At 44.8% G+C, this 26,475-nt stretch overlaps 1 protein-coding gene across 1 annotated transcript in view; it reads left to right on the top strand.

The window, feature by feature from the left end:
• PRKCH (protein kinase C eta) overlaps positions 1 to 26,475 on the top strand; it is a 218,702-nt gene that overhangs the window by 125,618 nt on the left and 66,609 nt on the right. Inside the window, exon 10 of the mRNA XM_012777648.2 lies at positions 23,956 to 24,110. Coding sequence (XP_012633102.1) covers positions 23,956 to 24,110 — 155 coding nt within the window. The remainder of the gene's footprint in view (positions 1 to 23,955; positions 24,111 to 26,475) is intronic.

The raw sequence follows: 26,475 nt of genomic DNA, 5'->3' as shown, positions 1-26,475 counted from the left end.
GGTGAAGTGAAGGTGAGTGAAGGTTACAGAAGTCTAAGAATAGAGGAAATGTCATCGGCTGATTATCTTGGTGAATTTGGCCATGACTGTGCTTCTAAATTCTGGACTGGTTCTGATCTGGACACGAGAGTTCAGAAGAGGAGTCTGAGAGGACCCAGAGAGGGCACCTTGATTTGAAACATCCCAAGGCATTGTTCTTAGCCTTAAATGAAGACACTTTGCTGGATACTATGGACTGGTCTTAGGATTTGAATCTGTCTTCCTTGTAATGGTGTGCATTTAGGACTCCTTCTGACTGCAGTTAATGGCATACTTGACCAACAGTGGTTTAAACCTATGGTCCCCAACCCCTGGGCCATGGCTCAGTATTGGTCCATGGCCTGTTAGGATAACAGGGCTGCACATCACCGCCTGAACTCTGCCTCCCTACCCTGCCTTGCCCCTAGGCCCCCCACCCCATCTCTGGAAAAACTGTCTTTCATGAAACCAGTCCCTGGTGCCAAAAAGGTTAGGGACTCCCGTTTTAAACAATAAACAGAAAGGGCTGGTTTAGTTCATTAGTACAAACTTTTTTCTTGTTTCCCATAATGAGAAATCTGGTAGTAACAATGCTAGGATGGATTCCTTGCTCAGTGATACTGGGCATGTCTTTCCCTTGGGGTCTCAGGGTATTTGCTGTGGCCTTAGATATCACACATTGATATGACATCATCCAAAGGCTCAGAGGCCGAAGGGCTGCATGGGCCACTGTCCTTTTGTCAGGGAGAAAAGGTATTTCCTAGACTGGGATCAACTGCTCTTAGCAGCAAGGGAGGCTGGAAGAACAAGTATCTAGCCAGGATCAGCTGGCATACCATGATTGTGTTGCGCCATCTTTGATTCATATCCTGGGACAGGGCATTCTGCTGCCCATTTAGACCAAAACTGGGCTTCTTGTATCAGTGAAAAGGAAAAACGGTTCCTGAGAAGACACCAAGAAGGTCTGCCACAAATGTGTCAGGATCTTCTTGCTGTCAGCAGGCATTCTGGGCATGACCCTGGACTATGCCACCATCAGGGACATAGAAAGTTTCGGGGGGGGGGCAGGATCAGGGCATCTGACCTGCAGGGATGCTGGCAGTACATTTCTAGGGAAGGTAGCAGCTAAGCTGGAACCAGAAGGCTGAATTAGAATTAGTTAGGCAAAGAGAATGAAGCTGAAGATGCTATATGGGGTCAACAGCACACACATAGGTCTGGTGGTGAAATGAACGTAAGGTGCAAAGACAGCTCAGCACGTGTGGTGTGTAGAGGGGCCTGGTGAGAACAGAGGCTGAGAGGTGGACCAGGGCCAGGCCAGGAAGAGCCTTGCGGGATGCGTTAAGGGGTTTGGATTTTAGTCCTAGAAGCAATGGAAAGTTGTGGAAGAAATTGAAACAGAGGAATGACAGATATTGCATTTTTTGACTGTAAAAAACTAATTTCTTATAATAGGTAATATAAACATCCTCCAAATATCCATACCCTTTCTCTGAAAGAAAGAGTTCTTACTAATTTCATTTGTAACCTTTCAGAGAATTTTTTTACACATCATATATATGTGTACATATTTATCTAAGAAACAAATGGTAGTGTATTTTGCCTATGATTCTATACCTTATTAAAAAAATAAACATAATAGCATATCTTGGGAAGTGTTTCATATTTGTACACACTTAGATGCCTCATTTTAATGGCTGCATAGTTTTCTATTTGAAGAACATGCCACAATAAATTTAACTTGTTCTCTATCGCTATATATTTTAGTGTACCTAGTCTTTTATTTCAATCAGTGTTGCAGCAAGTCTCCTTGTACTTTTATCTTTGCATGCTTGTGCTGATATTTTCTATATGATACGTTATTAGAAGTAGTAGTGCTTGGTCAAAGGCTGTGTGCGTTTCACATTTCGATTGAGCCCAATTGCCCCTCACCCCCATTGTGTTTAAAGATAAGTAACACTTTATTGCCTATATGTCAGGCATTTTTCTAAGTGCTTTGTGTTTGTTACCTCATTGACTCCTTACTATAACCCTGCGAAGTAAGTTCTGTTAATCATCACCCCATTTTACAGATGAGGAAACTGAGGCACAAAGAAGTTTAGCTCCTAAGTGGCAGAGCAGGTTTTGAAGGCAGGCAGTCTGACTGCAGAGTCCAAGCAGGCTTCTTAACCACTGGCTGTGTGCCACGTTTTCTCGATTCACACTCCCAAAGCTTGAGTGAGAAGGCCTGTTTCCTCCACCCTCTTGTCATGATATGCTGTCATTTTGATAATCTGAAAGATTTTAAAATGCTATGTTTGAAGTTGGAATTTGCATTTCTCTGACTGGGGGCCGGGAGACTGGAGGATGTGTTGAAGAGGTGCGCGGCGTGCACTCCCGCGCTGCCCACGCATATCGGAGGGAACTGGGGAGGCAGCCAGTGACTCCTAGGCCCTCTCCCCTTGCACTCCTCCCTTCCTGTCAGGGTCTGGGCTCCCTGCGCCTACCCCTCCTCCTCATCCAGCCTCAGTGGCTCCTGGCAGCCGTGGAGCCCTGCCACCTTGCCCTGATTCTCGGCTTTCCATCTGTCTGCAGGGCCTTGGTTGCTCTGGAGCTCCGGTTCTTCCTGCCCTACACTGCTGCCTGCCGGAGCCTTGAAACCGTTTCCTGCCCTTTCCCCTGCGCTTTGCCAACATAAAGCCCTTCCCCTGCCCTCACCCGGCTGTTTTCTTGGAGAGGAGTGGGGTTACAGCTCAGGGCTTGAGAGGATACTGGTAGAAGATGCTGGCTGCCTGAGTGGATTTTAAGCTCCAGCCTCCTAAATATTTATACCACCATGAGCACCGTGAGTCAAGCAGCAGAGCCTGGTTACCGCTCAGATTGCCTTCTCAGCCTGAGCCAAAGATCGGATGGTTTCCTATGACATTAGGTTAGATAATCTTAACCAGCTGGTAACCTTTGGGTCAAGCAGTTGACTGGTATTATATTTAGTGAGGCCAGTCTGGTCATGCAGTGGCTGTCATTCAAAGTTGCTACTGATGAAGCAAATAAAGAAGTGTCTTGTACCAACTCCAAGGGAATTTCATGTACAAAAAGGAAATTCCTGTGATTCTACGTAAGCAGTCAAAGGTCTCATCAGCAATTAGATTGTGCTGTGGTAGAGTAGGACAAAAAATTAACTTGGAACAGATTTGGAGCCCAGTGAATATATCATATAACAACATAATTTTCCAGAAAAATATATAAACTGTACAGTACACCAAAACTTTTAGTGACCACACGGGATTCCCAGTGTTTGGCAGCCGAAGTCTTCATTAGCATGGGTGAAATCTGTTTTTTTTCTGGTGAAAGTTTTATGTTTGGCCACGAGGTGGCAGTCGTTACTGCAAAGTTACTATTTCTACCAGAGAAATGAAAAACTTGAAAACTCCCATTAGAGTTTAAATGTGTGTATTGTAGTGCATACCTCCAGAGCATCCAAAGCAAAGGATAAAGGGAATTTTCCCTTAGCTTTAGGTCTCAATGATAAATGAAGTGGTGGGAACCAACTTAAAAGAATCAAGTGAGTTTTTCTCTTGCTGAGATAGAGGCATATAAGTTTCATTTTGCTGTAGTTTATGGTTTGTTTCAAGTTTGTAAGGTGTCAGACCCCACAGTATGCATGGCATTGCTAGCTGTGCATTCCTCTGTCGGAAATCCTCAGTGACTGTCCCCACGTACTGTTGTAAAATTAACCCTGGAAAACAGAAAATGTTAGTTACTATGAGAAATACAGCAGATGTTACACTTTTTAGCTGCCCGGTTTTCAGGCCACGACCTCTCAAATGAGATACTAATGAGTGTGTAGGGCTGAGCTGTAACAGTCTCCCCTAAAGAATTTAGGAGTGAGCCCAGGTGTGGTGTTGGCGTCACTCCCCTGCTATCTGCGAAGTATGATTTCAGCATGAAGGCCCTTGTACAAGCGGGACTGTCCTCACGTCCGGCCCCATGGAATCAGTCTCTCTGAAGCCCAGAGCAGGGGAGTAGCTAGCTGAGGACCCCTGAGACTGTACGCGGTGCAGACAAGGTTCAAGTCTAGGTGGGGCTGATTCTGGCCCATCAGTCCATGTGTTGTCATATTCCGCATTTAGGTGGTTGATTCAGCATCTTCTTAGGCACCTCTGTTTGTCCTGGCCCCTCTCCAGCCCGCTGATGGGGACACAGCATTTGCCCTTGGGAGCGAATGCCCTGAGTTTTTGTTTTAGCTTTGTTTTCCTCCACCTAAATGCTTTGAGCCAGTCCTAAAATTCCTTTGAGCCTTAAAATTCTCATCATTAAAATGAAAGCAGGATCTCCGTGAGGGTCAGATAAGAGAATGTACTTTGCACACCGAGCAGCACTGCTCAAAAGTGAGTAAATTCACTGTGGCGCTGAGCTCCTCCTTCCCCACACCAAGGAAAATGTCCTGGGGCTCCCAGTGGCCATCGTAGACCCCCACATGGAGGGGATAGTAAATACTGAAAAAGTAGGGATTTTGGAGCCCCTTTTGTTTTTGGCAAACAGAAAACAGTAAGCAAATTTCAAGCATTAGTTAATTTATCAAGTTTGCTATGTGGGTTTATGAACCCTATAAATTATTCCCCCTGATTTTTTCATAAAAATTGCTTGCAAATATGTAGTTAAATGGCATTCTCGTACGTTTCTGATAGCATTGCAAATCCTAATGGTTTGTGAATAATTTGACAATCTGTATCAAAATTCATTAAAATGTTTATGGTGTTGGATCTGTTGATTTAATTTCTGATAATCTAGCCTATGAAAATAATATAAAGAATGGCATATTCTGTTGAGGGGCTATAAGTAGAAAAAAAAAGAAAAACATAAATGCTGTGTGTAAAGATGTTTAATTTTTAGTTCATTATTTATTTATTTTTACTTGTTTTTTGACCAACATCTCTTTAATCTTCTCCCCCCCTCCCCTCTGGCCTCTGATAGCCACCATTCTACTCTCTGCCTTTATGTGTTCAACTTTTTTAAATGCCACATGTAAGTGAGATCATGCAGTATTTGTCTTTCTTTGCCTGGCTTATTTCTCATAATAATATAATGTCCTCCAGGCTCATCCACGTTGCAAATGACAGGATTTCCTTTTTTGTTTTTAAGGCTGAATAGTATTCTGTTATGTATACGTTCCACGTTTTCTTTGTCCATTCATCCATTGTTGAACACTTAGGTTGATTCTGTATCTTGGCTCTTGTGAACAATGGTGCAGTAATCATGAGAGTGCAGATATCTCTTCAACGTACTGATAACCTTTCATCTTTTTGATAGTGGTCGTTCAGACAAGTGTAAGGTGAAATCTCACTGTGATTTTAATTTGCATTTTTCTGATGATTACTGGTGTTGAGTGTTTTTTTCCTGTATCTGTTGGCCACTTTCATGTCTTTTTTTGAGAAATGTATGTTCAGGTCCTTTGCCCATTTTTAAATTGGGTTATTTGTTTTCTTACTATTGAGTTGTTCAAGCTTCTTATATGTTTTGGATATTGAACCCGCATTCAGATGTGTGGTTTACAAATATTTTCTCCCATTCCATAGGTTTTGTCTTCACTCTGTTGATATTTTCCTTTGCTGTGCAGAAGCTTTTTAGTTTGATATAATTTCATTTGTCTGTTTTTGCTTTTGTTGCTTGTGCTTTGGAGGTCATATAAAAAAAAAGTTAGAATGAACAATATCTGATACCACAACAAAGAGGCTATATTCAATAAGTTACAGTATTAAAAAAAAAATCATTGCTCAAACCAATGTCATAGAGCTTTTTCCCCTCAGATTTCTTCTAGTACTTTTACAGTTTCAAGTCTTACCTTTAAGTCTTTAATCCACTTTGAGGTGGTTTTTGTATCTGGTGTGAGATGAGGGTCTAATTTCATTCTTCTGCATGTGGTTATCTACTTTTCTCGATACCATTTTACTGAAGAAACTGCCCTTTCTCTGTTATGTGCTCTTGGCATCTTTGTCAAAAATCAGTTGATTATAAACATGTGGATTTCTTTCTGAGCTCTGTATTCTATTCTATTGGTCTGTGTGTCTGTTTTTGTGCCATAAACATACTCTTTTAATTAGTGTAGCTTTGTAGTATATTTTTGAAATCAGGTATAATGATACCATCAGTTTTGTTATTTTTGGTCAAGATTTCTTTGGCTTTGTGCAGTATTTATAATAGGAATATATTAGAAACAACTCCAACATTCAGCAATAGGGTATATTTAAATAACATACTATTAGATGAGGATTTTCAGCCAGTAAAGAGATAATTGTATATTAAACAGTTAAATTATGTCAGACACAGGTATGAACACCCAATATGTATTTTTTATTGCATACAATTCTTCTAACATCCTTATAAGATAGGTTAAGATAGGTATAGTTATTATCTTCATTTTTTCAAGTGGTGAAGTGAAACTCTGAGGAGTTAAGTCATTTGCCCAAAATCTAACACAGAAAATGATGGAACTGGAAGTTAGAGCCTAGGAAATAATACAGAATTTTTGATGATAAGCAGTACATATCCATATCAGGTTCCACCCAAGACAATGAATTGGCAAACCTACCTCCTACCTGCTCCCCCCCCCCCCAAAAAAAAAGACTGGCATAAAATTATGCCAGTATACTCTTAGGAACTGTGTTAAGGTAGTAGAATTATGCATGTGTTTTTTTTTTCTTCTGTTTACCAAATTTAATAATATGATTATATTTCTTTAACAACAGGGTGGGAGGAATAAGCTATTATTAAGTCAGGGAGGGCCCTGGGTCTCTCAGGACCTGGGGTGTAGGCCCAGTAAATGCTGCCTCCCTGACTCTCCCTTTTCAGGCTAGATTCACTTCACACTCCTTTTATCTTAATCAGTGACGGTTGTGTCAGCAGCTGAGCCTCCTGGCATTTATGGCCTGGAATTCAGGTCTCCTGTCCCCCGGCTCCCAGGAGCCTCCACTTTGGTTCTCCTCCTAGAGAGAAGGGGGAGAGAGACGGGACAGTAGCAGGAAGGGGGAGTAGCAAAGTAAATATTGGTCAGATGCTTTAGTCTTTGTTCAGAGACCCAGTTTATTGAAGCAGAGGTTTCCATTTGGAAAACACAAGACACTCTGTGCCCAGGGCCCCAAAACTGCCTCTTGCCAGCAGGACCCGGGCCCAGGCCAGTGAGCTGAGCCAAGGTAGTGCCTCATTCTTTTGGGTATGGCTGAAGTTTGTGTCAGAATCTGCTGCATTCAGGTGGTCCACAGACTGCTCAGATCCCCTTTGCAGGGACGGAGGTCCTGTGCTCTCACCTGCACCCATCCCTGTCTTCCCAGGGCATCCGGGCCCCTGAAGGGTGTCCTCGTGGTGCCAGCCCACAAGGGTGGAGTTCCTGGCAGGGCCATAGCTTTCCATAAGAAGCCACTCCTCGAATGTTGGCCAACAAAGCAGAAATACTATTTCTGAAGGCCAGAGTGTCTTGGAATCTTGTGAAATAAATGCCGTCAGTGCACACACTGGTGTAAAATGCTTTCACTATGCTTCAAGTATGTGAGGAAAATCGCCTGGCAACATGGGTACAAAGGAATATTCTTTTCTCTGTTATTTTCTCCAGTACTGTTACATTAAATACGAGCAAAGAACAGTATGTATGGAGTGGGGAGCAGGGGGACAGAGGAGAGAGGCAGCAGGACAGTCATGTGGCCCTGGAATTAATCTTTCAGAGTTCATCACCACAGGCAGGTGACTGCACTGGAACCTGCCGCACGGGAGCTCCGAGTTCTCATTCTGGCCTAGCTAATAGCCCACCTGTGTTTAAGAAAGTCTCTTGCCTTTTTGTTTTTTTCCAGATAAGCACCTCCGCCTAAATCTGGGGCCTTCCCTTGCAGACCTGTTGGGAGCAGCCCCTCTGGGCAGTGCCCCTAGGCTGGCTGCACGGTGCAGGTGCGGGCGGGGTGGGGGCGGGGTGGGGGCGTGGGAGGCCACAGCCAGCCCCGTCTGGCCCAGACGCTCCCAGCCCCCGCGGGCTCTCCAGCCTCTCCCGCGTGCTCGCTGAGCATCTGGCAGCCCTGCCCGCCTGTCTGCTGAGCTGCTGCCAGCGCCGGATGGGGGAGGAGGCTTGCACTACCCCGGGCGGCATTGCCCTGCCGTGCTCTGAGCTGCTCTGACATCCAGGGCGAGGGGAAGAGGCCCCGTGACTGCCGGTTAGATGAGAGGAAGGGAAGTACAACCGACAAGCTGGAACACTTTTCCCTCTGCAGAGATCAGGAGACCTGGTTGGTTCCTGGAGCCCGAATGGTGCCAGCTTTACAGGAGACAGAGAAAAGGAAGGAAAGAGCAGTTCATTGAGACCCTGGTGTATGTTCTGGGTGCTTTTGTTCATTACTAAGGTCAATAAAACTGCACACTGACATTCCATAAATATCTGTTGAACATACTATCTTAGTTAATGCCCAAAGATTCCAGGAAAGTGTAGACACTGTCATCCTCATTTTACAGATCTGAGAACTGAGGTCTAGAGGGGTCAAACAACATGCCCCAGATCACACAGAGCCACACACGGATTCTTGACCAGGTTGTCCTGCTAAATGATATAATGCCGTTGCCATTGTATCATAAATAGAAGTTTTGTCTCTCTGCAATATGCACAACTAAGAAGCATAGTGTTGTTAGATAGGAATAAAGGCAGATTTTCACAATATGTAGTTTTTGGCCTTTTATGAAATCTGTAAGGATATTCTCTTATCTGTTCGGAACTAGGTTTTCTCCTTTCCCTGAGCAATGACTGCTACAAATACGACTTAGTAGGCTATGGGTCATTTGCTGTAGTTTGCCCTTGGCTCTGATCAAAATAGAAAATGAGCCAGAACATGGTGTTTCCCATCTCTGCATGCCCCCATCTTTCTTTTAGGTTTTCAGTTGTGGATATATATTCACAGGCTGGATCTGACTCTCTGGGGCAAGCACATGTTTGACCCACCTCCTTCTCAGCGGCAGATCCTCTGGGGACAAAATGTGCGTTGGCCATCTCCGGGATATGACTTTGGGGGACAATTCTTGAAACCTTTGCTTTGTCCTCTCAGGCTAACAGGCTTTCTGACTTTCTGGCCACAAAAATGAATGGGAAGGCCGGGCGCTGTGGCTCACGCCTGTAATCCTAGCTCTTGGGAGGCCGAGGCGGGCGGATTGCTCAAGGTCAGGAGTTCAAAACCAGCCTGAGCAAGAGCGAGACCCCGTCTCTACTATAAATAGAAAGAAATTAATTGGCCAACTGATATATATATATAAAATTAGCCAGGCATGGTGGCGCATGCCTGTAGTCCCAGCTACTCGGGAGGCTGAGGCAGAAGGATCACTCAAGCCCAGGAGATTGAGGTTGCTGTGAGCTAGGCTGACGCCACGGCACTCACTCTAGCCTGGACAACAAAGCGAGACTCTGTCTCAAAAAAAAAAAAAAAAAAAAAATGAATGGGAAATAAAAGAACCCAAAGTTCTAGCTGTTCCTTTGGCTCTGTGTGTCTGGCTAGGACTGCCAAGATTTTTGGTGGGACAAAAAGGTTTGAAACAGTTGGCTTGTTTTTTAATTTGGGGGTGTTCAGTTGTCACTGGCCTTGTTACTAGCTGTCACTATCATTGACGACCTAAAGATTGAGTAGACCCCCACCTCTGCGTTTGGTAAGATGGTTTGTGAAGTTGTGTGTAATTTCCTTTGACGTAACCAGGATTCAACCAGTGTCAGAGTTTGCCCCTGTGTTTTGTGATGACTGAAAACTCTTGGGGTGGTGACTGCTTGGTTATGGTTTTCCCTGACCACAAGTGGGAAGCCTTAGAACCTGCCAAGCTATAGGTACTCTGGCCTCGTTGTTGAAACACTGAGTGGCAAGACTGGCTCCAGGAATGAGAATGAGATGGGCTTTCGGCCAGACAGTTTGGTGAAAAATCAGTCAGTCCAGGATCACACCGATTGAGTGCTGGGCAAAAGAAATAGTTCTTTTAAACCTCGGTCCAGTTGGGAAGAAAAGGTTAATACACATGAAATCGCAGTGTGCGGTAGATAGCATGTTGTACGTGTAGTTCTAACACTACACAAGGAAAGGTAGGGGCAAATGAACCCTGGGTTCTGGGAAGAACTCTCATCTGTGTGCCAGTATTTCCTCGGAAGTGCAGCCAGAGTGGCGTAAGCCAAAAAACCAACTAAGAGCTCTAAGAGGCACCTCGGCCATGGCCTGCAGGTGCTTCCCTAAGAAGTTGGGTTGACTCCGCCATGACTCGGAGGTCCCTGCAGGACCTCAAGCTACACCTGCGAGTGTCTAGACTGGGTCCACCCCACCCAGAAGACAGAATCATGCTGTATACTTGTAATATGTGGTAGCATAGCCTATAATATGTTCTAGTTTTGAAATATTTGAGTTTTCCATGATTACTTCGTCACTGGTAAGAACCCAACTGTGTCCATCTCTTCTAAGCCCAGAATGACCCAGGGCCTCTCATGACCAGAACAGCCCTGCCAGTGTAGAGTTAGCAACAGGGTGCACACGAGTCCCCCTGGCAGACTGAGACACAGCAGTGAACAAAACGGAGAGGAGTCTCCGCCCTCATGAAGCTGATGTTCTCATGGGGGCTTATAGGCCTGAAGCCCAGGAACAGGCTGTTCCTAATGTAGACTCAGCTGGTGACCCTCCGTGGTGGTCTGGTCCCAGCAGCAATTCCTGGATTGTTGTTTAGGACGGGCTCGGGGTAGCCATCTGCCGGAAGAGTCCGGTGGCTGGTCTTAAAGCTGCATTTGCATATCCCATGCTCCCTTATTTTTATGTAGGATGCAGTGAATTTGGGACTTGGTAGAGATTATTGGGAAGGGGTAGCTCAAGCCCTTGGCGCTGTCTCTGGTTGGTGATGGGCTCTGTATGGCTATAGGGGTTGGAGGGGCAAAAGAGGAGGCACCGTGGAAGAGTGGCAGCCCCAGCGTGCTGCTTTTGCTCACCGTTGCTATTGCTGCATTTTCCCCATCCTGCCGGGTAGAGTGGTCTGTTCACCAGCAGTCCTGTGTCAGGCTGAGAGCTCACCCTGCCAGTCTCCCGTCCCCACCCTCTTATTAACTAACCCGTGCTCCATCAAGGCAGACCGTATTCCTTCTCAAGGTCCCTTCTCCTGTCCTCCCTGCAAGCTACTACCTTGGCTCAGTCGCACCAGCAGACCCTCCCCTTTCTGCTGGAGGGCTCTGGCCTGCCCTGTCTTTTCTCTGGGGCCACCCAGGGAGTTCCTGTTTCCTTTCCATAGGAGGCTTCCAATTCTTAGTATATTTGTACAGCAAAAGAGCTCGTATTTTGAGCTCACTCCTGCCCACTTCTGGTCTGTAGTGATTTATCACTTAAGTGTTGCGAAAGGAGTCTTGGAACTCTTCCCAGAGTCTCTTAATTCCATTCTTGTGGTCTATGACATGTTAAACATTAAAATGATGTAATATATGATTCCCAACCAAAACAAAAGAGGAGAGCCCTTCCAGCCAGACTCCTCCCCTCCTCTTCACGTACATTTTCCCATTTTTGTGCAGTGGCCCGTGCATGGGAAGCGCTTTTCTCTGCCTCCTTGTCCTTCTGAGGCTCCTCGCTCCCCAGGGAGCACTGGGCCACCAACGCTTTGGTGTTCTCTGACAGAACATGAAGCGGGAACTCGCCCGTGCCTGTAACAAATGCAGACCTTCTGCGCTAATGGCTGCCAGTGGTGAAAAGCAGTTCAAGATGAGTTGGACACAACCAAGAAAACTTGGAGCAAATATGGCAGAATTGCCCTGGAGCCTGGTTAAAGTTTCTCTTCTGGCAACCCATAGGACCTGCTGCTTCAATTGGGTCTGTCCTCCTTACTTGGGCTTCAGGACAGATCTGCAGCAGAAAGGGCCCTTCCACATTGCTCAGAGCTTTACCCCACCACCTTGACCCTCACCAGCAGGCCAGATGGTTTTAATAATCTAGTAGCTGGTAAATTTTTACCTTTTGCATAAAAAAAATTCGCTTATTTTCACAGTGCCATGTCATTTGCCCACTACTCACATTTGGGCTGAATGATCCTTTGTTATGGGGGACTGTCCTGTGCATCGTGGGATGTTAACAGCACCCCTGGCCTCAGCTCCCTAACTGCCAGTGCCACCTTCCCAGTTATGACAGCCAGCAGCGTCTCCAGACATTGGCAAAAGTTCCCCGAGGAATCTCTTCTGGCTGAAAACCACAGCCTTACGTGACTGTCAGGTGATCTGTCCTTGACATGAGAAGTCCAGTGGGCTAGAATATCACTTTTCTTTTTATAGAGACCAAAGCAATGTGTGTCAAACCTTCTTTATAAAAATATAAACGTTATCATTTTTCCCCCTGAGTTTGTAGAAAGGCAGAGCTCCTGTTGGGGGCTCCTTACAGCTGTCAGTGGCTGCACTGTGGCACTTGTGGGGACAGGGCCCCTGAGCTGGCAGGGACAGCGGAAGCGCGGGGTCTGTTTAATGTGAGCGAGGGCCAGCAGGCTGCTGGCAGTTCTCGGCAGTGAAGACCGCTGCTCGATAAGGCAGAGTTATCAGAGCCTGGGGGCACCTCGGGGGGAGCAGAAGATTAGCTCACTGAGCATATTTTTAAAATGGGTTATGTGAAAAAGCAAGCAGTAGAAAAACTGCAGCTTCTCTTGTTTGGCATTTAATAACCATAATTTCACTTTACCAGCAAGGCATTGAGTCAGTGGCATTTTATGAAAATCATCCTCTCCACCCTGAACGTAGAGGGATGCCTGTGAGTCAGGCTTCCATCCTGTGGGGGTCACATATGGTCAGGTTTTACAAACAGGGACAATCAGGACTTTAAGAAATATTTCCCAGCCAGTGTGGAAAAACGAGCTGATAGCATTAGGAATGTGCTTCGGGGGGAGAGCAACTAGCTGGCTCTTTTTTTTCCTTTTGTTTTCCGTACATGGAAACGTCATTTCAACTTAAACTATAGATAACCTGAAATGCTGGCTTCAGAACTGATTTAGCCTCTAAATATTGAAAGTAGACCCTAGCCACCCAGAGATATATTGGCTGTTTTATTTTGAATGGTAACATTGTACCTATCTTGCATTTTTATTATAATTCACTTCCATAACTGTTTGTGGAGCACACATTATGTGCCAGGGGCTAAAGATGTAAGAAAGAACAAAATGTGGACCTGCACTTTAATTACTTATGGTCAAAAGTCATCCTGACACCATGTGGTAGAGAGAAGGAGGTCATAATTGATCCTTGAGGACGTTGGAAGGGTTTCCCAAGAGGGGGCGCTGTGCAAGCTGTGTTTTGAGGATGAATAAGGGCCCTGCAGTCACAGGAGGTGGGGCAGCCTCCCAGACAGAGGTTAACAGCAGTGCCAAGACACAGAGGCTTAAAATTGTATGATATCCCCAGGAAACCACAAATGTCTAGTTGAGGCAGGATTGTAAGAGAGGAAATCGGAGGGGAGGGGATGATGAAGAAGCAAAGTCATAATGGGTCTGATGTCCTTTGCAAGAAGGAGCTTAGACTTCATTGTGCAGGTGAAAGGAGCCAGCAGAAGCGTTTAAGTCAGGAAGCAATGTGTAAGAGTTGCATTTTAGAACACTCTTCTGGTGGCTCTCTATAGAAGGAGACAAGCAGTGACAGATCTGACAAGGATATGGAGCCATTGACCTTTTGACCTGCCTGTCCCAAGGCCCCAGCCATGGGAGCGGAGTCAAGGAAACACTAAGGAGGACTCCATAGGACTTTTTAGGAGGAGTGGCCAAGATTCTGCCCAGTTGGGAGCTTGAGGAGAGTAGAATGTAATGAGTTCAGTTTAGGGGAAATTCAGTAGTAAGATGTTTGCTTGTCAGGTGCTTTGTTGTTCAGATGGAAGATTAGATTTCAAAGTCATCCGTGTCCTTTTGCTATAGTGGAAACTATAACATAAAATCTTTCAGTAGGTGTTTATAGAGGGAGAGGAGAGGAGAACTGAAGAAGGAATTCTAAGTAGGGGTAGAGAAGGGTCGGAGAAACAGAAGAATAATCAGAAGGAAGTGGTTTCACAGGGGGGAGAAATCAAGGGCCGAGAGGAAGTCAGTCCACCAGAAGACTCAAAGCTGTCTGTTGGATCTGGCATGAAGTTGTCGGTGTCGCCATCTTTGTATCTGTTCTTATCTTTGGGGTTTTAAATGCCCTTCTGAACTCCATTTAGCCAAACGAAGCTTCCTTACAAAGTTAACATGATGTCTTCTTCCCTGTGTAGACCTTTTCATCTGTCTCTGATTACCCCTCATCTTGTTAGAGTTATGCATCTTTTACTTTAACATGTTGACTGCCACACTAGAAAAAAAATTTTTTCTCTGGGGTCGTGGTGTTTTATTACAAAAATATAATAAAAACATCGAAAACAAAACGATCCTTTCTAATGAAAACCGAAATTTATTGACTTATATTCATGTAATCCATGTTTTTAGAATTAATTTGTTAATATTAATTGTAATAATAACATCAACAAGTAAGATTTTCCCAAACCAACTGCAGGGTTTTGCCCAGCTTCTGCTTCACCAGGCCTCAGGCTCAAAATCATTGTGAGTTAAATACAACTCACATGGCAGTTAATGTGTTCATCTCTTTATCTGTAGAATAAGATCTGCATCTTCCTCAGTGGACAGTGGAGATCAATGTTTAGCCCAGATTGCAAAAATGGTTTGGAATGAGATTGTGGGTGAGTCATTTTCTTGAACAGATCTTGTTCGCCAGCCAGAGGGCCAAGAGAAGAGCTTGTCATGGCTGAAATGGTGGAACCAAACTCAAAATAGCATGTGGGATGCATATTCCAAAGGGAACTTCAATCAGTACATCACCGCTGGAACAGACCAGCCAGTGCATTCCCAGGCATCACCTCAAGGCGGATGTGGGATATGCTTGGCCATATTCTCTACTTTGCTAACTGGGCAAAATGTCTAATCAGACAACTATAACTACAAATCTCTCATGAGACAAAAATGTCTAATTCATACACAGATCAGAGAAAGAGATGACATCTTGACTGTTTTAAAAGCTTGCAGAGTTTAGGAATCTCTGTCATGAAAATTGATCTAAATTAGTGAAATGGTATTTATATTCTTTATTCTGTAACCCTATACAAGCTGAGTCTGTAAATATCTTTGGTAGACCTGCTCTTATTGGTGATTAAAACCAAAATCTTTATAAAGAGAATCTCACTATGTGCAATAATGTCTTAAAGAAATCCTTTTGTGGATGCTTTTGTAAAGCGACTAAACATTTTTTTAAAAAGTGAATCAGCATCCAAAGTATCTTCCTTGTGAATTGAAGCTATAATATATTTTGATATTTTTGATCAGGAGATAGTCACAACCCCTCTCAACCACTAGGAGGTGCTCCAAAGGTAGTGATGTCTAAATGATTAGCTGATTAAAACACCATGCCTGGTTAGCAATCAGCTGCACCCAGAGATGCCTGCTTCACCAGGCTAATAAAAATTATCTTTATCATGGTATAGACTTAGAGACAATACTACTAATACAGTGTCCTCTTATTTTCATTAATTAGAAGTCCAGCTAATTGTAGGACATAATAGAATTGGCATCAGGAATAGTATGCAACTGTTAAAAAAATCATGGTCTTCATGACTAATTATATCAGGAAATATTATGTAATATAAGTTGAAAAGGGAAGGGTATGTTTTTCATTTCCTTTTTCTTTCTTTAAACATGCTGTAGAATGTTAAGTATAATTAAGAGATAAAGGGGAAATTAAATCTAGCTAAAATTACCTTGTGAATTTCTTACCCTAAAATCTCCAGTTCTTTGGAAGTTCTTTGTTTCTCTTTGCATTTAGACTTCTGTCTCTAGACATCAGGATTATGGGTGATTTTATTTTCATTTTCTTTATTTTCTTCTCCATTTTCCATGTATTTACCTTGTAATTACATTTATAAACAGAAAAACTAAAACTTTATCAGAGGAAATGTGGCATCAGCAGGCTTGATTCTCTTGCTTACCTCGTCTATACACTATGGACAAGGCATTTCAGTTCTGTGCACTTTACTTACATAAAATGGTTGGGTAAAACTAATCTTGGAAGCTTGCTCCAGCTTTTCTAAAGTTCTAATTTAAATTTTATCAGAAAACAAAAATGGTCTCCTGCTATGTTAGTTGCCTAAGCATTTATTAAGCCCCACTGTGGTCCAGGCACTATCACTTAGCATCTGGGCGCTGCCTTCCAAGGTTTCAGGTCCTCCATGAAAAACAAGACCGAGTGCACAAAGCCAGTGCGGCCCCGCACAGTGAGACTCAGCCAAATGTGCGTGGACGAGACATGCCAAAGGAGGCATGTCCATCAGGATCAGGAAGGGAAGGTGTGTGCTCTGACTCTGCTGTATCCCTGACTGTATGTTTACTGCTTATTTATACGTTAAAGAACATCCTGACCTGGATGTTTCAAAGTATGTTAAGCTACAAGTGAGATCCCGTGTTTGTTTCCCTAGCCTGGTGTATATGCCAGTAAGCTTTGTCACGTTTCATTACGAGAGATGGCTATAACATATCCAGATTACCAGGAAAACACTCGGCCTCTGAAAAGAGCTGTGTGTCCCTCCAGGTTTGAAATGCAAGTCCCTGAGAATTTGTTGTATTGAAGACATATTTCACCTTCCCAAAGACTAGTCTCTGAGCTCAGACAGGAGGTATCTTGCCTGTGGGCCTGACAGCGGGGTTGCTGGGTGATTGGATTAGCTTCTGACATCTTATGGGCTGTGCAAAATGATAAGTGAAAAAAAAAAAATGAAGCTATTGGACTCCCTCTCATTGTTTCTTCCATGAAGGTTTTGTAATCTTTCTTAATGTGGTTAAATTCAAGTTGTTTCCAGTTCAAACATGGTGCAATCAGATTTCCTCATGAGGGTGCTTTTCCACTGTGACCTCTTTGACGTCAGTGACTGTTTCCTGTTGATTTGAGCTGCCTTTTTACCTTTTAGATGACTTTGAGAAAAGTAATAAAGCTGTGACACCTACGAGAAGTTCAACACAGGGCTGTCTGGTACCAGAGATTTTCTTCTCCTTGCCTATAGCTGTCAGCAGCACTCTGTGGCTTTTGTTACAGGGTGGGTTTTGGGTCATGTAGAAATATTCTACAATTCTTAGGATTTGGGCAAGTAAGTACATATGTGGTGCCCTGCTTAACACTGCCTTAAAGCAATAACCAAATTATTTATAACTTTTAAGTGTTATTTTGATTTTTGAATTATTTCCCAAATGTAATCTGCGTGCTCACTGTAATATCCTGAGTATCGTGACCATTTCCTACTGCCTTGATTTCCACAATAATACATCTTCAAATGAGATTTATGTCTTCAGATCATAACTTCCTCAGACTACAGATTCTTGTTTTTCTAATTTTTGTTTTTCATTTTGGTTTTGGTTTTTTGAGCCCTGTTGCCCTAGCTTAGCGTGCAGTGGCATGATCGTAGCTCACTGCAACCTCAAACTCCTGGGCTCAAGGGATCCTCCTGCCTCAGCCTCCTGAGTAGCTGGGATTACAGGCAGGTGGCACCACACCTGGCTGATTTTTCAACATTTCTCGCTATGTTGCTAAGGCTTGAGATTCTCATTTTAAACAGGGGAAAATCCTTCTCAATCTGGTTATAAGAATGAATCAACTTTATAGAAGGGGAGAAGAGGTACTATAAAAATTCTTGCTTACTGTAATATATTTGCAGTCCATAGAGGAGGACATTTGCTTTGCAATGATAGTGATTATTATTATTACAAAGCCCTTAAAATAGAGAATATGAATTATCATTGAGCATTAGAAAATTAGAAAACTTACTGGAACTGAAGTCTTTGTCAATATGTTTTGGTTATCACATTTAGTTCTGTAACCCCTTGCTTAGCAAGAATTTCCCAGAAAGAAAGGTCCCTACAGGGTCAAGGCCGTAACATACGGCATCAGGAAATGTCCCTGTGCCCCAGCAGCTGGGCTGAGTCCTTCCCATTCCTTGGACCTCCAGATTCCTGTCCTACACGGAGCGTCAAGGGAACTGCTGCAGCTGCCGTTTCACCTGCTGTTTTGTTCTCGTTCACGTGTATGTGTGTGTGTACTCGCACGTACACCTACCCCAGTCTGGGAGGGCCGTGACAGAGGCGCCACCTCTGGACTCATGGCCCGCAGCTCACTCCTACCATATCTGCTGCAGCTGAGGGGCCTTCACAACTGCCTTGCAGCTGGCCGTCCAGAGCCTCGAGAGCAGACGGCCACAGTGGCTGAAGCCCTCTCCCAGCAGCCTGACATCCAATGAATGTTACTTCCCATATGTGCACATTAGTGTGATCAATTAGTACCAATTTAATGGTGAGTACATGTGGTGTTTATTTTTCCATTCTTGTGATACTTCACTTAGAAGAATGGGCTCTAGCTTCACCCAGGTTGTTACAAAAGATACTAGATCACCATTTTTTATGGCTGAGTAGTATTCCATGGTATGCATATACCACATTTTATTAATCCACTCATGTATTGATGGGCATCATTCATTGGCTATCAGGCTGCTGGGAGAGGGCAGGGGGGGATGGGTGAATTCACACCTAATTGGTCTGTGCATACTGGGAGATGGGCACACTTGTAGCTCTGACTCAGTGCAAAGGCAGTATATGTAACCAAAATGTCTGTACCCCCATAATATTCTGAAATTAAAAAACAAATTAAAAAAAGAGAATTTAACGTAAAGATTTGGAGGTGCAAATGGTGTCTCAGAGAACCCAAGGGCAGGAATTGGCCAGGACTCTCAGAAGATCCAAAACAGGAAAGACATGAAGAGCCCTGATAGTTCCTTCTTGGCTCACTCATCCTCCCTGATCTCTTGTCTCTGCCTCACTCTGTGCTTCTGTTTCATTATTCTCCCTTGTCCATCCATCCGGCCATTTACCGCTCTGCCATAACAAGGCATTTCATAAGTTCAAGCCACAAAGGCAGCCTCAGCTCCCTAATTCCTACTTCCTCCATTTCTGCACACAGTTTTAACTCCTAAAGAGCAATTCTTAATGGAGGGCTGTAGGGTAGGCAGACTAGTTATACTCACAGCCTCCCCTTGCGTCTGGGGAGGTGACAGTTCTGAACTAATAGCAGGAACAGAAAGTCACCTGGGCTTCAGCGGGTTAATGGAAGCAGAGCAAGTGACAACAGGAATTCTATTATTACCAAGCACCTGTAACTCACACTGGGCGTGGGACAAAGGGATTTCTGGGTTGCTTTTATTCCCCCAGGTGTTCATCGCCCCATGTTAATGACTCGCGTTTGTGGTTGGCTGAAAGCAGGGACAAAAGAGTGGGGAGCAAGGCATAGACAAAGGGCTAAGCCACTTGGCTTGAGAGCTGAGGTTAAACCCATCTCCCGGACCTTAAGTTTCCTACCACACAGGTCAGGGTAGAGTTTGCCTCAGAGGAGCCAAAACCTCAGGTAAAGCTGTGCAGAAGTGCAGGCTTAGTTTTTAGGAAATTGAACTTTAGAAAAACTGAAATGGCTATAGGTATAGCTCTAAATACAGAAACAACCATCTCTGCCGTGGGTGGGATTTGGAAACCCCTCCCTGCCCCAGGAGTGACTCAACGGCAACCGTAATCCTTCCCGCAGCACCTCCCTAAATGCACGCTTCCCAAAATATGCTTCATCTAGTTGAGTTGGTGAAGCAGGAGTTAGTGTCTGTCAAGTGATCACTGATACTAGTTTTTAAATAGCGCAGACGGTGAGCAGAGCGGTAGGTGAGAGGTTATCTTCTGCCTCCTTTCAAGATGTCACATACAGGTCTCTGCTTTGCAAAGGGCATTCCCTGAATGTGGAAGGTTTCTTGCAGGTTGATGGAATTAATTCCAAAGGAGTAAAATTCCCCTGGAGTGATTTATTTCCATAGCTGATATTTTATTATATGTGACATGTTCCAACATTTCCTGGAGTCTTTTTCAAGCCAAGCCCTGGAGCTGCCACCTGTTTTGCCCCAGGCACCGGGCTCATAATTCTAATAGAGACCAGTAGGTGAGTGGTCGTGTTTATTGCTAGGGTCTGAGGCCCTGCTGTTCTCAGCTGTGGTTGACCTGGGCTGAGGCACAAGAAAACACCTCTAAGAAAAAGCCTTTTGCTTTTTCTACAGGCACTTGATTGTGAAAACAGTAGTCGGATTACAGTGAAGCCTCACACTCAGCAGCCCCAGCGCGTGACAGCTGGTCTCCCTCTCCTGATAGCTGACAAGTCGCCCTGGCTCCTGCCCTCTCCATCCCCAGTCTCGCCTGCTTATGCGTCTCCATCCTCCAAGGCCCGGGAATCAGCTCCTCTTAGAAGCTTCCCCAGATCCCACCCCAGCCTGCAGGCTGCTCAGGCACCCTGCTTGATGTCCCCACAACGTCATCTGTACCTCTGTGTGGTACACTGCCTATATTCCTCCGCGGCACTAACCCACACTGGGTGCCGTGCGCTTTGTGTCTGTGAGCTTCCTGAGAATGGCTGTGAAGTCTCATTTGTTTAGGAGATTTGGTCCCCGCCCAGGGCCCTGGCATACTGTGTGTGTTCAGGAAACACTTGTTTTTGTCGTGAACCTTAAAGGAAGTGTAAAAGATCTCTGAAAGCTGCAGTAGGTGCTATAAAGCCTACGTACCAGAACTCAGACCCCTGGGACCCAAACCAGAGCCAATTGATTCTTGTATGGGATGCCATTCCAAAAAGCCCGATGGCCTGGTTAGGTCAGGCAGCAGAAGGGCCATTAGGGGAGAAGGCGCAGTTATCAGTGTTCCTTAATAATGGCTAGCAAAGATAAGAAGGGCCCTCTTTCCGTATCTGCTTTCCAACTCCCACTGCCTGAATAACTGCTCTCTCAGCCTCACAGCTGCGTGTTTCCAACGTCCAATCTCTTATCTTTCAGATGAAAATAAGGAAAATATGGGAGAAGCACCTGTGATTTTAGTTTGCTTCCAGTGATAAGAGTAATACACACTCATCGTGGTAAACCTTGAGAGATACTAAAAAGTATAAAGAAGACATAAATGTCTTCCCAGGTCCCACAATGAAAAGCTGGCTTCTGTCACTCTGTAGGTACTTTTTTGTCCTTCCTGTGTATATCTGCATTTTTGGCTACAGCTGAAATTATTCTACACATTCACATTGATGGCCTTTTTTAAACTGGAAATATCTTCGTTGGAGCCAATCCAGCTTCGGCAGCAGCTACTGTTCACTCGCCCTGGCCAAAGGGACCTGAGGACATGCCCATTGCAGTTTTATTTCTGCTGATGGCTCCTCACTCACTGCCTGCACCCCCAGCTAAGGATGAATGGGTCTTCCTTTCTAAACACTGGAGATTTTTGTCATTTATCTCCTTCTCTGCAAAAGTAATCTTGGGGAAATCACTGCCAAATCTTTACCCACCTCTGCAGCAGAAATTTTAAAATAGCGTCCACAGAAGTACAGGTTAACAGAAGGTTTCCTCACAGCAAAAACATTTTGCTCCTGGATAAACATGTTTTTGTTTTCTACCTGATGACATCATTTGAGGTCTTTGGTAGGATGGGCCATTACTTTTTATTAAGTCCTTGTTATATCTCCAAGGGTTGCTTGTCGCCTGCGGGCTGTGAGCGGTACTCTGTGTCCTGGGTGGTGTCAGACAGGAGGTTAGAAATGAGACTTACTGGAAAGAAGCAAAGTAGGGCGGAAGCCATGTTTTCGCAGTTCTAAAGCTCAGGCTCCCCTTGCTGTGCAGCCCCTGGGAGCCTGCCAGGGTCCCTGTGTTATCTGAGAATCTGCCTCCAGGGCTGGGGGCGGGGCTGAGATAGGAGAGAGGGAGCAAGACTGGAGGGCAGTATTTTCTCCCCCCAGATCTGGAGGTCAGCCCACGATCTGGCTTTTTGGATGTTAGAGATGGGAATTTGTGTGTGTGTGTGAGCTAGAAATGGGTGAAGTTTCCTGTGGCACACCGTTATCCTTTTCATGCCAGCTGCCTTAGAAGCTCTTGCCAACTGCACTTACAGCAGCCTAAGGAATGGCCACTTACCTACTGACCCAGTTCCAGTAATCAGGTGTTCAGAGCCATTGGAATTCATGTGACAGCCAGCAAGATGCACTAAGAAGGGGGAATAGCTTTATTAATGAAAATGCGTTAGTCTGACCTCCTTGCCGAGGGATGATTCGGGGTGGCTTTTCCACCTTAGTCTTCCTCGCCCCCTCCCCGCCACGGCTGCCTCTCCACTGGAAGTAGCATCAGCATAAAAACTTACTTTGCATTTGTGGCTTTTTGAGGTGTCTCTGGCACACACTTCCCTACCCCATGTGGTTGCTGACCTGCTAATCCATATGAGTCCTGCCCATTTAGAAAATACAGGACACCCATTGCTCATCAAAGCTCGTCCCACCCAGTCCTGCCTCTCCCCGTGTCAGTCACCCTCGGGCGGAGGCCAGCAGCTCAGTCAGACGGCTTGCTGGGTTTATGCAGCTTTCCTGGTGGCGCATGTCGGCCAACCTGAAGAGCCGTCTGTGGTGGCGGCAGCAGCTTTTGTTTTTGTGACTCTTACCATTCCCTCTTCACGCTTACATTCTTGCTTCTTGTTAGCAGAGAGAGATGTCTAATAGATACGGGGGATTTTTTTGCTTCTAATTAAGGTGTTACTTAAAATAGGGACAAGGAGAACCTAAGTTGAGCTGTCTTATGATAGGGATATGCTTAGTGACACGAGTGACGCAGTGGGAGCCAAGTAGGCGCAGGCGTGGTGCTCTGCCCGGGTTCAGCGGTGACCGGGTGGAAACCCTCTGGCCAGAGTCGGTGGCACTTAAAACCCCAAGTACAGATGGGCTCTGCATATCCACGTCTTTGGTAAAATACCAATTTCCTCGCAAAGTGACCTCCAGCCCCCACTAAAGGTCTCCCTGGCCCTGCGTGGACACAGTCCTCCTGAAGCCTGGGCTCACGTGTCACTTGCTCGGAGACCTCGCTTGACCCTCAGGCTTGTGACCAGATACTGTGCTTCCTCTGCTTTTCCTTCACAGGCTTATCAGAATTTGTAGATTTGCTTGTTTATGTGATTTTTTATTTTTATTTTTTTAAGCAACGTGTTTCTCACACCAGACTCTGTATGGGGAGAGGCTGTATCTGCCTTGTTTTCTCTCTGTCGGGTCCCCAGCACCTGACTCAGTACCAACTAACAAGGGACTTCACAAATGTTAGCGGAATGAGGAAACCTCTTGATCGCCAAGGTTCTTGAAATAAAATGTCTTACACCGTATATCTTAAAGGCATCACTTTGTAACGAAGACTCACACATTCCTTTCTTTAAGCAGTCTGAATTTCCACAGGACTCCATTCACACCACTTGGGTACTACTTATTACACTGGATGGTAACTTTTCTAAGAGTCCATGTCACCTGCTAGGTTAAGGGTCCCTTAAGGTGGAGCGGCGTCCTGATCTTTTCTGTGTTCCCGCTCTGGAGTTGTAATCCTCCGACAGGCTGAACGGACTTTCCAGCGTGGAGGCTATTCTGAAGCTGCCATTCGACTTCTGTTTGGCCCACTTGTCTAAAGGGTTTTTCTCTGTCCATGATCATTCTCTGCCCACTTGTGAGGACGAAAGCGCCTGTTAGAAAGGCATTTTGCCTTTTGATTTATGTTCCTCTCGCGCAGTTCCCTGGCCTTCCAGGTGCAAAGTTAGAACTAGAACCACAGGCTCCTGATGCCACCTCTACTTTTGATTTCATGTAGGAATTCAAGGTTGTGCAGAATTACCTCCACGAGATCCAGGCGCTGCTCTTCCAGAGGGATCTAATCCCACCAGTCCCATCGTGCTGCCCCCGACCTGCTACCGGGATGTTGTGCTGAATATTTCCACTTGACAGTCTCTCCTCTCCAGACCACAGCCCTAGTAATATGATGCTGGTTGAACTCTAGGCTAATTGCTACACCATATTGGAGCTTCTCTTGTGTTTTTATCCAGGATCGCCTGTTTTTTGTGATGGAGTTTGTGAATGGGGGCGACTTGATGTTCCACATCCAGAAGTCCCGTCGTTTTGATGAAGCGCGAGCTCGTTTCTACGCTGCAGAAATCATTTCAGCGCTCATGTTCCTCCACGAGAAAGGAATCATCTATAGGTGAGTTTTGGTTGCTGGTACCTCGTCTCCTAATTCATCCCCCACCCTGGCCTCTCCTGGCTTAATCCATCCTTCCACTTCTTATGATAATCAGTTGAAATCTTTTTGGAATTAAATTTACAAAAGTTCTACGTGTCCATTAGGATAAATGAACAAGGTAGTGATGATAAACGCTGCCTCTAAACTAAAACTTGCCCTATTTGATATTCATAAAATAGACCTGAGTGGTTTGGAAAAGACTATTCATGAACTGGTCCAACCAGGGTTTGCTAAGGGCCTGTCATAGCCAAGCCCTGCAAGGCACTAAACACATCATTGTTGTCTTTTTCCCATTTTGACATTTGAAGTAAATCGGTTGATCATGGATCCATTCAATTTTGAGAATCCACACCTCACCTGAAGAATGTGGATAACTGTTGCCCTAAGTTGCTTGTAATAAGAATCACGGTCAGAACGGGGTATGGTTCCCCGTCAAGAGCTAAGGGGTAAATTGCGAATGAGCAGTGTCCTGCCTGCTACTTGTCATTTGTAGCCCCCTCCCAAATAGTATTTGATTCCATTTCATGACACATAATCTTTTGATCATAATATACCACACTTTGAATGGGCACAAAATCTGGTTGACGGCGTTAGATCTCAGAACTCAGTGGATATCAAATGAAACTGTAGTCAAAGAGAAGCCTGGGAGAGTGGGAAATGTATGAATGAATGTTAGACAGTTTTTATTCTTAAATTTTCCTTTTTTTCCTATTGTCAGTGTCTTCCCACTCTATATCACATTAGAACCTAGTTGACTTATAGACTTTTTTTCCTCTTAAGATGCAATTGTTGCTTTCCTTTGAGAAAAATTCTTTTATATGAGGAGCATGAATGCCAAAAGAAAGAATTTAATGATTGAAATTTGCTATTTATAGCCTTGTTCATGCGTATTCTTTTTGTGAACTTATGACAGTATTGACATCGTTATTAAAGTATAAGAGAACTTAAAAACAGTGAATATTCTTAAGTACTCTGGGAGTTAAAAAAGAAGAGAGCAAGTAGTAAGACTGTAAAAAATGCAGTAGGACCAGTAGCCGATGCCAGAAAGAACTGGGAAAGCAAATAAGGTAGAACAAGCACTCTGTGGAAGTTTCTTCTAATGAATTTTCAGTGCAGAGTCCCAAAGCCTCAACTAGAGGTAGCCTTTTATCATAGACCCGAGACCCTGCCCAGCAGAGAAGGGGTGCGGAGCTGGTTGCCAGGCCTGGAGAACAGCAGCGAGAGTCACCTGCTTGAAGGTGATCTAGAATTTTCACTCATTCTTAAGTCCTGGGGCTACCCCAGATTGCTTTAGGCAGCCTGTGTTTGGGGCTTTCTTGCCCAGGCTGTGATGTTCCCCTGGTGGCTCTATCACAGAATTTTTCCTCTTTCTGCCCAGTGTATGATTTGTGGAGGTTGCTGGTCCCATCTCTAATGGCGAGGGGAGTTAAGAGTCCTTCCCCATGGTGGTATCACACTCTGGGTAGTGAGTTCTGCTTTTTTTTTTGAGACAGAGTCTCACTTTGTTGCCCAGGCTAGAGTGAGTGCCATGGCGTCAGCCTTGCTCACAGCAACTTCAAACTCCTGTGCTCAAGCAATCCTTCTGCCTCAGCCTCCCGAGTAGCTGGGACTACAGGCATGCGCCACCATGCCCGGCTAATTTTTTCTATATATATTAGTTGGCCAATGAATTTCTTTCTATTTATAGTAGAGAATGGAGTCTCTCTCTTGCTCAGGCTGGTTTTCGAACTTCTGACCTCAAGCAATCCACCCGCCTCAGCCTCCCAGAGTGCTGGGATTACAGGCGTGAGCCACCGCGCCTGGCCGTGAGTTCTTTTGTTCCCCTTTCCATGGCTTTTGCATCCATCTCTGCTCTGCCTACTCCAGAGAGAGAATTTTCCACATTTGATTTTTTTTTTTATTAATAGAGTTGGGGTCTCGCTCTTTCACCCAGGCTAGAGTGCAGTGGCATCATCATAGCTCACTACAACCTCAAACTCCTGGGCTTAAGTTATCCTCCTGCCTCAGCCTCCCAAGTAGCTGACTAGATAGAAATACAGGTGTATGCCCCCATACCTAGCTAATTTTAAATGTTTTTTTAGAGATGGGAATCTCTCTATATTGCCCAGACTGGTCACATATTCCTGGCCTCAAGCAATCCCCCTGCCTCAGCCTCCCCAAGTAGCTGGGATTACTGGTGCAAGTCACTGCCCAGAATGTTTGATTTTTAAGATTTATGACTCCCCTACTTGACAAGGACTTCTGTTGCAAACTGGAATGATAGTATTAGCAACAATAATGGCTGTGCTGAACAGTTGTTATAGGACCAGGACTTTATCTGTATTTC

This window comes from Microcebus murinus, chromosome 6 (genome assembly GCF_040939455.1).
Source record: "Microcebus murinus isolate Inina chromosome 6, M.murinus_Inina_mat1.0, whole genome shotgun sequence".
Taxonomy (NCBI): Eukaryota; Metazoa; Chordata; class Mammalia; order Primates; family Cheirogaleidae; genus Microcebus; species Microcebus murinus.
Note: the sequence above shows the minus strand (reverse complement) of the source record. Positions and strands in the feature narration are given on the sequence as shown.